The sequence below is a fragment of the Xiphophorus maculatus genome, chromosome 15 (assembly GCF_002775205.1).
Source record: "Xiphophorus maculatus strain JP 163 A chromosome 15, X_maculatus-5.0-male, whole genome shotgun sequence".
Classification (NCBI taxonomy): domain Eukaryota; kingdom Metazoa; phylum Chordata; class Actinopteri; order Cyprinodontiformes; family Poeciliidae; genus Xiphophorus; species Xiphophorus maculatus.
The window spans coordinates 15,269,638-15,283,491 of record NC_036457.1 but is presented as its reverse complement, the minus strand read 5'-3'; the positions used below and the strand labels follow the sequence as shown (position 1 = coordinate 15,283,491).

The following is a 13,854-nucleotide window of genomic DNA, read 5'->3' as shown; positions in this document are numbered from 1 at the left end:
ACAGAGGTTCTGACACTTGGGACCTGTAACACTTTCTTATAATTCCTGAGCAGCTTTTTGCATGTTTCTATAAGTATTTTTGATGGCCTGTGTTTTTTTGGTCATTTGGACAAATTCAGTTAAAATATTCCCAAATAAGGACATATGCTTTGTAACAGTGATAAAAACAGAATGTAGTCAATTCTCTCGTAATGAAACTGAAAAAGCAACTCTTAAGTTTTAAAAGCCAATAAATATGTGGATGCATTTGTGTACAACAACTATAAAAGTAACAAGCAATGTTAAAACTGAACGTGCAGTAATACACACAGTCATTTAGAGAAAGGTTATGTTGAGCATGATAATGCGGTGATTGCAACCAGTTGGGTCTGAAATTCAAAAACTACATCAACTGGTTTTTGCTTTCTAAGACTAACAGAATGTTAAATAAGACTGACATGTAGCATACATGACTGGTTATAAACACTTTGGACCTGGGCATTGAACTCAGAGTGTAAATAATGTATAAAACTGATTAAACATGTTTGCTATAAATAAAATAAACTCTGCTTTTGTCCTAGATTTGATGCTGGTATTATATTTACACATCAGCAACACCAAGAACACAAAGGGAGCTTTACTTCTTGCATAAATCAACGATATTGGTTCAGATCCAAGTTTCTGTCTCTTCCTAGCAATACAGCCTACACTCTGTGACTCAGTCTGGCTTTGCTTTTTGCTTCATGAACTCAATTCTCTCAGGCTGTGGGGATAGTTTCAGATAATTATGTATCTTCAAGTTATTCCAACTCCCAAAGACAAATAAAAGACAAGCAAATAAATAAATAAATGAATAAACATTTGTGCTTTTACGAAGACACCCTTCTGTTCAGGTTTATTTTCCAATACATTTGAGAATGCTTTTGCATCTTGTTGACACTATTTACACGATGCAGTCACACAAAAATAGAAAGGAAGAACTCAAAAACATAAATGTGACATATAAGCTCAACACAAACATACGACTATCACCCCGGCATTAAGAACTGCATTGAGAACGATTGTTTTGATGCGTGGACTCAGGTCTTCGCCAGAAAGGAAATAAATAAAAGCAGCAGCATAAAAGTTCACATACCGTCTTGACATACTATACAGTCCCAGGTAAGAAAACAAAGCAGGTTTGAAAGACACTCTCGATGAGTGAATGCATGTAAATGGGTATCTGCAGAAAGAAGGGAAATGTCTTTAGCAATAACTTCACTGATGAGGATGACACATGTGTTCACTGAAACCTGTAGATCCAGAGTTTCTGTGGTGACCTGTGGTCCAATTGGAGCCGATGAAGACAGCCTATTCAGATCAGCAAAACTCAGACAAGCTTTGACAAATAAAATGTTACAATCAGTCTGCGTTACGCTGTAAATCTGTATCTGGCTTTCATAAAAAGGCAACTCAAAACTGGCTTTCATTTAAAGAAAACGACTCTTTACCTTTAAAAAAGGTTTTTGTAGCAACAAGCAAAACCAAAAGTAGCTTATTAGTGAAATTAATGTGGCTGTGTTATTTCAGGGTTGTTCTCTGGGGACTACACCACAAAGCTTGTTTTATAGCCTAATTGCAGTACCTTGTTAGCAGCACAGGTACTGCAAACAATGCAGTACCTGTGCAGAAAATGTAACATCTAGCTTCCTGAGACTTCACCGCTCAAACAGTATGCCTGGTTTCTAAGCTTCAATGCACAAGAGTCAGTTGAAATGCCAGAGAATAACAATTCAAGTCAGCTAAGATTTCTTTGCGTTTCCAGATTTTTTTTTTTTTTTTTTTGAGTATCCATGAGAGTTATTGAAGGACTGACAGAAAAATGATGAAGCCTCAATCAGATCTCACTCATTAATGGCCTAAAACTATGTTTTCAGATTTTCTTTTGTTACTAGCTGAAGAGTGGAATTTAGATTCAAGAGTTGTGCAAGTGTGGTCTGTTCTACAGCCGTTAAAACTTTTATTTCACATAGAAAAACAAGTTATACTGTCCAACCAATCATGCATTGCAGTATACTGCCGGTATAGCAGGACTCATGCACGGAATAACAGATTAGAGCAAAATTCAACGCTGTCAGATGGCATTTTTCCATTTATTCATGAAAAATATGTAAGGCATTCTTTTAAATGAGATTATCTACATGATTTATAACCTTCCTGTCAGCTGTGCATGGGTAATTTTAAATATTTTATTTTGGTCCCTAGAGACTATTGGGAGTAAATCTCAGACCATCTAAATAACTCAAATCTGTGCTACTTACGTTCTTTAAAGTGAGATTAGTAAGGACTCCTTCATAACCACAGGAGACACCAAGATTTGGTCTTCCATCAGGTGTGTATGTGGTGTTTGGACACTTTCTCTGTGGAAACATACAGGACTGAGGCACCGATATGTATTTTTGTGACATATATCAATTTAACACTTTAAAGAGAAGAAAGCCTCTATCAACATCTTCTACTGCAAAGCCTCTTGAAGGAGTAACCATCTAGCTTTTTTACATTTTGTCATTTCACAAAACACAAACATCATTGTATTTCATTGGGATTTTGTATGACCAACGTAAATTAGCACATAAGAATAAAGTAAAAAGGAAATGATGCATGCTTTTTTCTTATAAATAAAATTCTGTAAGTGGTCTAGTATCTTTGCGGTCAGTACCGTTTCCTGTGATATACATAAATAAAAAGTAGTACAACCTTTTGCCTACAACTGATCTAGAACTCTAGAAAATTAGCAGGATCTAGAGACAAAAGTAGGGGTAGCTTTTCAGACAAAGTCCCAAGTTTTCAACATTGGACACGATATATTTTTTTAAACTCATCCAAAAATGTAGAGTATAGCACAACTAAATAGCCATTGCTGTCCTCCAAGAGCCCTATGCAGAAGCTACAGAGGTCCATAGGCCAGGTGTTGGTTTCTGTCAAGAAGACAAATATTAATTGTGCACCCCACTTTAGAAATCCATTCATTTTGTAAAAGAGACAAGAAGAAAACCATTGCTAAAATGTAATGTATTTTCCCATTAGCAGTTTGCCAAAATCTACGTGGGATAACAGCAGACATGTATTAGAAGGTCCTCTGGCCAGAGGAGAGCATATTTAATCATGTTGGCAGAAAACTAGCATTGCAAAACACTCTGGACATGCCATCCCCACCTTGAGTAGTGGTGGTAGCATTGTACTCTGGGGAAAAGCTAAATACACCAAAACTCTTGAGACTGGGGTAGATGTCCACCTTCAGCAGTACAATTACCCCAACCATGCAGTCAGTCCTAAATTCAAAAGGTTATTGCATAAAACAGTTCAGTTGATACAAAATACACTTCTTTGTGTTGGTCTACACATAAAACAACACCAAATTACAATGAAGTTTGTGTTGGGACATGACAAAAGGAGAAAAAAATTAAAGGATCTTTCTCAACATTATCTCAACATTATGCATTTATGCTTAATCTTATTCCTAGTTTGTGAGGAAGTCAGTTCAGTACAAATACCAATAGTTTAAGTTGATGAGTCAAAGACAAGGGTGCATTCATAGCTGGCATACCTGCAAGACAAGTCTGCCCAAAGAAGCTTGAGATATAACATTAGCTGTAATAAATACAGAGTTGGTTTAAATGAGCACATTATTTCTTAACCGTCTTTAATGATGATAGTCAGTTACTTGATTTCTGAACGATATTCTCTATTTTCTCCTTTGGAGCTCAGTTTAGGTAACTGGGAAGATAAAATCCAGTCAAAGCAAACAAGGATCAAGTCAACTGAATGCAAACAAAGCTCACGGGAAATTTTGTCATCACATCCGTGGAGTTAAAAACAGCCAAATAAGTCAAAGTTCCCTTTTTTCCCCTGTGCCCCCATCATTCCCCTGAAGCTTGACCTGTCTCTAGTCACTGTGGCTTGTCCTGTACACCAGAGGGTCTTTTGCAGGAGAAGGCAGAAAAGAGAGAAAGGTGGATGGAAAAAAAAAGACAGAAAAAAAAAACTGTACATCCACATAAAAGTTTCCTCAAAGTCTGCAGGTGCAATTCTGTCTCCCCAGAGGGGGTTTGTTCTTTTCCCAGGCTCCCAGGAGGTGATGGAAAACAGGGTGCTTCTGCTATATGTGTCCTGGTTTAGAGAGGTAGGCAATGAGAGCTACCACCACTCCTACATAAACACCGGTGCCTATAGTGATGGCTAGGGCAGCGAGGAACAAAGCCCTCCGGGAGGCGATGTTGGCCAGTGGGAAGTCTCCTTTGTTCACCGCCTTGGTGGTCTGGAAAAGAGAAAATGAAGGAAAGCAGATTGAGAATCGGGTTTATTCACCAAAGCTGTGCGCGCCAACAAGGACTTTGACTCACAAGGGAGACATTTTAAATATAAATATAGATGAAGGGAAATTAAAATAAATGTTTTTATTGTAAATATGTATGCAGAAGAGGAAGACAAGGTTGAAATAGTGTAAATATGCAATCTTTATCAGAGAGCCACCCTGGGGAAGAAAATGTCTCAATGACGTATGATTATTGAAAATATTGCCCTATAGTGCTGACCTGAAGATAAAAGTCTAAACAGTTTGTGTCCAGAATCTTTGGGGTCTGCAAAGATGTCAACTGCTGTCTTCCTGACCCTAGGCCTGTAAAAGTTCTGGATGGAGGAAAGATCAGCCCGGAAGTAGAGTCTTTGTTGGACCTTCTTCCCAACACTGTTGACGGTAATTCAGTAGTAACTTTGTGTTTTCTGAGATCTGATGTGAAACGGATGATTTTTTTAAAAATTGGAAAATTAAGGGTACAAAAAAGATGATTTTCCACAAATGTGACTTCAATCAAGTGCAGTCAGTGTTCGTTTTATTGCCCTTAAGGGAAAAAACTGATTTTGGCAACGAAGTGCAATGTTCATTTTTCTCTTTTTTTGCTACTACTTTTATTTGAAGCAGTTAAGGTAGCAGGTAATTTTGTTATTCCAGGATAGATCCTGTTTTTGAAGCTGTTCCAATCTGGTTAGATGAAATCTTTCAATTTAAACAAAACTTTTGTTAGATTGTCCTCAAATGTCCATAATTTAGTCACTTAATGTGTTATGATGGGTTCATTGTCAGAGTACTGGAGTGTTATGAGGAATTGACAGAATGTAGGAAGGAGGAATTATTCCATTGTGTTTTCATTCTCGATTCAAATTGTTTTTGTGTTTTCCAACGACACTGTCCTTCGCTACATTAATTCTGTTTGGCTTAATTACAGTACTGCTGACACATTTATGCATTTGTTGTCCTCAGCTGCAGCAGGGTGAAGAGTGCAGATTGTCGTTAAAGAAACCGTAATTCAACGTGTCTGTATATTAACACATGGGTCAGACTGCAGTGTGGAAGCAGAGCCTCCAAGTCCAGGATGTCAGCGTGGGGAATGACCTTCATTATTCCAGACTTCATTTCAACAACAATGTGTGATGTGCCCGCGTATGATGAGATCAGCCTCAGGGTCAGACGCTCTGAGTCATAATCAGGTCTGATCTTTTGTATTTCCTTATTTTAAGATGGACAAGGAGTGCGTCTGCTAACTACTTTATGCTGAATCTGCCGAGAAGCTGGGCGCCTCCACTTTGTGGCTGATGTATGTATCTTGATATAGTGCTATATTAAGGACCACAAACAAAATTCACTCGTAATCATTGTTTTGATTACGATACCATACAATATTATTTGATACATATAATAAAGAGCAAAACAATAACATAAAATATGCTACAGTACAATGTATCTTGATACACTGCTAATTATTTGATACATTAAAGACAACTATAATTCTCTTCATCTTATTGTTTTGATTAACTGAAAAAAATGTTATATGGTACTTTATCACACAATCCATTCAATTGGTAAGACATGCGACTGTCGTGTTTAGCCAAAGTTTAATGAGGAACAGCGAGCAGAACCAGGTAAGCAGCAAATCTTGTTACTTCTATTCTCAGCAGGAACACTTCTGCACACACATGTGCGATCGTACATAACAGTACTGACTTAAGCTAAACCAAGCTAAACAGAGGAGCCAACAAAACACCAAGAAACACAGGTGAACCTAAATACACACAGGGAGAACAATCAAGAAACCAAAAACGGCTGCATCAGTCAGCACCAAAGGTGGAGGGAATTAAGGAGAAAACTCAGAACAAAAACCAGGATCATGACAGCGACAGAGTCATGCATGTCTTAATGTGCTGCTACCTTTCTGATACTTTAAAAACAACAACCACAATTTGATCCAATCACTGTTTTGTTCTTAATAAAATCTGTTTTTTTATACTATTTGATACAATATATGGCAATTTTTAATAATGAAAGTGGTATTGTATTATAAAATCCCAGTAAAATGCAAAATATATGACTACTAGAATATTACTATCTCAGCAGTGAGCCGTAAAATGTATTGTGAAGACTACAAATAATTAAAATAAGTAAATAAAAATAACAATGCAGGTGGGAAATTCTTGGATCTCCTTCTCACGTTTCAGTTTTGGTGTATTTAAAGTTTAACCTGTAGGCGGTAAGTTTGTAGCCCAAACCCAGAATGAGCTGCTTGCAATGTTAAAAGAACACAAAATAACATTTAATAGAATATGATTATAGTTGTCTCCACTCCCAGCATATTCAAATTAGCTACTTATGTATTAAAAGTGAAATGAGCTCTCACTGTTTTCCACTGAGAGCTTTTCTATTATGCACAACCATGTTTTCAGTAAACAGCAAACCAATTTAGAATGCTTTCACACTAAAACAAGAACACTTTGCTGCTGGCACAAATTGTCATAAAAAAAATAAAGAACTCAGTAGGCACTTTGCCACATTTAGTAGTGGACTGTGTGTTCTTCCACAGTACACCAACTGGTTCAGTGTCAAGGTCAAGGAATATTTTCACGGAAGACTTAATAATGCAATACAATGCAGATCATGGCTGAAAAGCAAATTTTTTAAGGAAATACAGACATGCAACTGAAAAAGACAGAACAATTTTTAAAAAATCTTTTTCAGGATTTTTTTGTTGCTGTCTGGTAAAGATAAATCCTGAATACTACCAAAACAGCAAATAGTTCTCTCCATCAGTGTAGAGTTGAAGCAGACGTTCCTCTTTTTTATCTAATTAATGAAATCTAAAAGGTTTATGTGTTGACAGAAGATCAGACATGTTGGTGCACTCTGCATATGCAAAGATTATAGCTAAATGAAGAAATGCTCTCATATGGCTTTATAAGATTAGAACTGTGAGAGACTAATAGTGCATGTCAATGTGAATGTCAGGATACCCTTGAGAGCAAAACGGTTAGAAAGCTTCTGGGCTTTATCTGCACAACCTTGACAAAATTACTGAAATGGGGTGTCATAGGAAAAAAAAAAGATAACATCTCAGTCTTGGCTGCATGGAGGCTCACTCTGCTTTGCGCTGTCAGAAGTCAATTCAGGAGCGTTAACAGATTTTTTTTCGTTACCAAATGATGTGCAAAGCGGAAAGTCTCCATCTCTGACGCTCACTGTCCTGACTGCCCTTAACACAGACATACAGACAATTTAACTGCTCAACAATAATTAACTCATTCATTTTCATTCATTATGATGACTTGTATGCCATAATCTACCTTCGGTGGAGTTATATTTGCATAATCAAGAGCGGAATCATTGTTGCCCCCTCAGCTCCACACGTTGGTCCACGGCTGTGTCAGAGATGAGAATGAAATCTATCTGCACCAAACACAACCCGCACTCAATTACTGTCAGATTAATTAGGACTCATTGCTAGTTTACAATCTAAAGTCAAAACAAAATTTCTTCAGGTAACCAGGGTACTTAAGTCATTATCTGTTGTGAGTGTTTGAGGCTTATTAGTACAAATCCTGAATTCATAAAAGCATTACAAGGGATTTAAAATGTTTTCTTCAGCAAATACCAATTTAGCTGTTTGGGGTCTGTTTGAGGGAACAGATACAGACAAACAATGTCGGTGTTTGTGCTTGTATATATATCCTGGTGCCCTGACTCAACTTCTCCCCAGAAGCTCTCTATTTGACTAAACACGACCTTCAAGTATTGTAGCATGACTATCGATCGACCATATGCAGACATTTACAGTCAATAACAAGTTTGTTTGTTGATGTCCTCATCTAAATGGTGAGGCTGATGTGCAACCATTGAAATCTTTGAAATTCCTCAGCTTTCTCTGCTGCTCTCGTCATTCATCGACAAAAAGGCAATCATTTCTTCAAACAATGTTTGGAGAAAGAAACAAATGCTCGCAGGTGGTTCTTAACCATTCGGAGGATTCGTTGTCTCCCAAATATTACATGAAACATCTGAAATGTTACTTTAGTTTTTTGAGTTCTGATCCCAGTGCTTTTTGATGGGTTATGTAGAGGTGTATTTCTATTATTTTCCAGTTCATATACCCATACAAAATTTAATGTAATTTTTTTTTATTTTTATAAGAAACTAGCCAATAATCTCAGACTGATCCTGATCAGAAGGATGATATAGTGACTCAATTTATTATTTCACCATCACAAAAAAAACATGAAATGTTCACATTTTTCCAGCTTATTCGCAAAACCGACATGGAATGTTTATTTGATCATTTGAAACTAATGTTTATAATTTAAACATTAGGCCACATTTTAAAAGGAACATAGGCAATGGTCCAGGGAATTTTTCTCTGACTTTTTGTCTGTATTCAGTTAAAAACATTCAACACAGTCAAATATGCTTAAATAATTTTTTCATTGGCTGTTCTTCCTAAGAAAAAAAAAATGAAATTAAGATACAGCAGGGAGTTACTCAGCTATGAAATAAAGTAATTTAAAACTCCCTCTATGTTTTTTCGTGACAGCTCTACTTGATGCAACTTCTAAAGCAGGGAGACTGGCAGAAAAAAACGCCTGTACCTAAACACTGCCACAATGTTCTCATAATTGCTTAGGAAGAATCAAATTAGCTCCTGACAAGATAATTCACTGACTGACTTGAACTCCTTGCCTCCAAAGATAAGATGGTTAAATGTTCAAGCTTTATCATCTAAGGCAATTTAGTGAAATGGCTGTCGATCCACAGCAAATGCACGGGTACAGTGCCTGGTTTTAAATGAGCTTTTGTGAGCACGTGGGTGTGCTAATGATATCCCTTAAATATGTTATCTCTTTGTCCTGCTGATGATGCACGGGAAAGAATCGGTTAGCGGCAAGACAGGACTGGTCTTTGTCTTCTTTATGCAACACGGCATCTTTCAAGCTGTTTCCTGCAAACCGGGGGAGAGGGAGGAAGTCTGGATGGAAGCCGACAGAGACATCTATTAGAGGAGTCTTGCTTTTGTTACTGGTTAAAACTCAAATGCACCGGGGTCACGGATGTGTAATACGGCAGATGTGAGCTTTTATAGCTCAACAGTGAATTTCAATATAAGAATGTGGGTCAAATATACATTAACTAATTAAATAATTTATTGTAATTTCATATTTAGAAGCCATTTTCCTGAATGTCTGTGGTTGCTGCTTTAATTAGCCATATCACTGGATGAAATTGGGGCTAGTTGTTGGTCTCAAAGTTTGGTGCCATTTTTACAAAGGCTTTGAAACTTTACATTTTTTTAAGTACCATGCTAATGTTATGGTTTATTTCCTGAGACCCTTCTAGAGTGAGCAAAGGTTGGATCAAAGATTTTCCAACTCCTTTGCATCTTGCATCGCAGTCACTCTTATCACTTGTTTTAATAAGAAATGTAGTCATTTCCCTACAACGTCATGGTCTAGAAAGTGATCAATGCCATCCTTAAGGCAACACTTTTTTGAAGGTAAGTTGGGATGTCTAAAGTTTACTGCAATATATTCGATTAGCAGAGTTTAACTAGCTAACGAAGCCAATAGCCTAGTTGATTTTCAGCCAGTTAATATTAGCTTTTAGTGTTAGCAAAAAGCTTTTGTTTACATAACCTAGTGTTTAAGCTAATTCTGACATTCTGACTAGTGGAGAGGTGTTTACATGACTGGAAAGCAACCAGAAATGGTTAGCACCTCTGGTATATTGTCAATCCTTTTCATTCAAGATCCTTACAAGTAAAAATTATGTTATTGTATCATCAACTAACAAAGTACTAACAGAGATGTAAAAATCTGTAAATGTAGTGATTTTTTTTGTTTGTTTGCTCACAAACAAAAAAAAGATAGAAGCCAAAGAGTGTATCTCAGAAAAGAAAGAATATGGTGACACTAGTTGTAGGAAAGTTTTAGATGAGGATGGTGAGGCAGTTTAAAATGCTGAAGAGGCTAAGCATTTGCCAGCTGGGAGAGCTTAAGGACGAAAATAGAAATTTTTATTGGTAACATACACAAGTCAACTGGGTAAAGTAGGGCGGGTAGTTGGTAGTGAGGGTTTTATCGAGTGTAAAGCGTAAGCAGCATGTAGAGATTGCAGAAGAAACAAATACTGAAAGTAACATAGTTTGTAACATTATTTTGATAACAGTATATAGTTTTCACCCAATAGGAATAATGTATTTATTTGTCAATGACTTAAAAGTCTAAATGCATGTTGTCTATCAAAGTGAAAATGTGAAAACTCTTTATTTAAAAAAATTAATTTCATTTTTTTCACGGTGAATGTCTAGTGAGGCCATCATAATGTCTACGTTAAAGAGTTAAAAATGCAACGTAAATGTGGATAAAAGAAATAAAACGTGGACAATTGTTCATGTATTCATGGACCTTTTCCAACTATTTAGTTCTCTAACCTCCTGCAAAGCAGCTGAAACAGGCCTGTTTAGTGTTTCCGAGAGCTCATCATTTTTAAACACCGAGGCACACCTTTAATTGGGTTCATCTTTAATCCTCTTGAAAACGGCAATAGTTCAAAGGGTCCTTCTCACCTAAGGATTTTGAAAGCCTCCTTTCTTGGCGTTCAGAGATAGAGCCTTAAAAGTGATTTATGAACTCCCACTAAAGGAGGCTCTCATCGTGTTTACAGAGCATCAGGCTTACAGATTGGCCTTGAGTTATTGATGGCTTGCTTAATAAAAATTGGCCTTGCATTAGGACTGTCAGTTGCAAGGTTTTTACTGGTAGTGATGGTTCTTAATCTTGTGGTAATGACTCGCACACCACCAAAAAACGGGAACGTGCATGTGAGTGTGTGCACACTGATGAATCTATGAAAATGTGCATTTCTGTGTGTTTGAAAGCACAAAATGTTAGACCTTGACAAACAGATGCTGCATCATTCATGTGTAACGGACCGGAGCTTTGAAGGCGTGTGTGTAATCGTGTGTGTATGTGTGTGGACTCACCCCCTGTGAGAAGTAAAAGGCTGCTATCCCCAAAGGCCAGAAACAGCAGAGCATGGAGAAAATAGCCAGGCCAAGGTGGTCTCGTGGTGGGACAACTATGAAGTTATCTTCGCTCTCACTGTCACTGGAGCAGTCCGTCTGCATAGAGAACAAGGTCATAGCATACTTCCATAACAGGCATCAACCACAGACATATTTTACAGCTCACAAATGGTGGCATGGCAATAAACAAAGAGGTGTGTCAAGCTAACAAAGACATCTTGCATTATTCATTCTGTTCTGGTACTAAAAATGTAGAAAAAACCCTCAAGTTGGAGCATTTCAATAGGAACATCAAAAGAACATAGAAACAGTATACAAACACAAAAATATAAACCTTTAAACTCACCCACCATTGTTACATAGTTATTTTTGTGGAAGCTTGTTATTTACACTTAATATCCTGAAAATACCATTGAAATACTTGTTCCTTTTGGAAAATGCATACTAGGTTTCTGAGTTTATAACCACTATGATAATTTGTAAATGAAAATTTTTTATATTCATGGTGCCACAGTGGACCACAGCCTATTCAGGGTTCAGTATTCATGAATTTACTGATTCATGGATTTTCTTCTGTGCAACATGACTCAATTTTCCACTGTAATCCACTTTCCCATCCCAAATCTTTGTTTGACCTTCTACCAGAAGCTGCCAGACTAAAGTTAGGCAGCTTCTTGACTATTTAATGGTGAGCTTGTGTCAAATTGTCATACCTACAGTGTTACTCTTTAAAGTTAATATTATAAAAAATATATTTTTAACATATTTGTTTGAAACTGTCACTATGTCCTGACAGCATAGCATGAGCCTCCTCCCTCTGGTTCTACTGTCATTTGTAGAAATACACCAATCAGAGTGAGGAGGAGGGTCTTAGCGCTGTCAATCAAGCTCATCTACACACTCCTCACACCACAAATTATATGAGATCTCTAAATTGTCCATGCACTATACTGAAGATTGTAGTAGTAAAAAATGCGAAAATATATATTCAAGACACTTTATTAACTGAAGTGACTAACTAGAAAAAAACAGACACACACTCCTCACTGCTGAACAATAAGCAACACATAGTGATATGCAGGCCCATATCTCAAATTTGCTTGCTTTCAATTTTTGCTACATTGTTGCACACCACATCAACAGATAAATGCAGTTTGGATATTTATGGCTGATATCTTGTTAGGTCTACAGAGGGGAAAAAAATAGATTTTACTGTAAAAAAGTGACAGATGGCAGATGGTAGCCTCTCTCATTACAATAAAGTGTGAATAGGTAGAGGTAATTTTCAATCTGAGTGAGGGAAGAATCTCCATCCTTTGAAAAGAAAAGTCATTTGTGTAATGAGAAACAAAACATGTCACTGAATGCGGGATTGTTTGCTTCCACCAAATGTCACAGCTCATATTCATGGCGTTTTCGTGATGGCCCATTAGGTTTCCATTAGTTCTGATATATGCAGAAGCCCACATTTTGGCTTCTAAACAACAGATGGTATCAAAAAAGGATACGCTTGAAAGTATCCTCCATTTCAGATGTGAAAAACTTATAAATCAAACACACCTCCAACCCTAAAGCTTTATGAAACTATTTCACGCTCCACACAATATTCCTCACATGGAACTGCAACGCTTTCAGCAAAAAAAAAAAAAAAGATTATTACTCTCTTTGGGAGGTTGCAGATTCTGAGTCCTTATCCAGAACAAAAATTATCAGTGTGTGTCACCATCTACCGATCCACATATTTTGACCGTGACATCTTCTAATGTACTCGCATATCAACAAAGACGAAACAAAAACCAGAGATTTATTTTCGGTGGTTGTGCTATTGAAAGGAAATTGCAGATTGAGGTCACCGTTTCTATAAGAGTCTTTGAGCTGCATTCTTCCCATGATCCTGTTTGAAGGATGATGCAGCAGGAGGATGGAAGATTGAAAATAAATGACCAAAAAAAAACTAACAATCAAGGCTATTGAGACAAAGTAGTGTAAAATAGCATTTGATAGTTTAATCAGATAGGTTGGATACGTAAGAGAAAAGGTTGGGGAAGGTGGATAAAAGCAAGCAGCATATACAGTCTAAGTGATGGAGTCTATATCTTATTGATCCTTTTATTGTGGAAATGTTGTTTGGCCAAGGAAGTTTGACTTTTTATTTATTTATTAAATTTTTATTAGGGTACAACCTGAATGTATGATGTAAAAATGTCTTGCATCATGATTGTGTTCCAATTTTCTCTAGTAATACAGTCCTTAGTAACTTTTTTCATATTCTTCCACATTTTGAAATATGTTATATTGGGATTTTATGTGACAGACTAACCCAAACCAGCACATAATTAAGAAGTAGAAGGAATATCATACTTAGTTTTCAAATGTTTGTACAGTAAAAGACAAAAAAAAGGTCTGGTGTGATTTGAATTCTGTCATATTTCATTGCAATTATAGCTGCAGGTCTTTCAGAGTGTGTCAAACTCAGTCAGACTGAATAGTGTTAGTA

At 36.8% G+C, this 13,854-nt stretch overlaps 1 protein-coding gene across 3 annotated transcripts in view; it reads right to left on the bottom strand.

Moving 5' to 3' along the window:
• Positions 1–843: 843 nt before the first annotated feature.
• LOC102233797 (synapse differentiation-inducing gene protein 1-like) overlaps positions 844–13,854 on the bottom strand; it is a 45,526-nt gene continuing 32,515 nt past the window's right edge. For all 3 annotated transcript variants that reach the window (XM_023347178.1, XM_005812606.2, XM_023347179.1), the window contains 2 exons: positions 11,316–11,453; positions 844–4,276 (listed from right to left, as the gene is read on the bottom strand). In XM_023347178.1, coding sequence (XP_023202946.1) covers positions 4,118–4,276; positions 11,316–11,453 — 297 coding nt within the window. In that variant the 3' untranslated portion in view covers positions 844–4,117. The remainder of the gene's footprint in view (positions 4,277–11,315; positions 11,454–13,854) is intronic.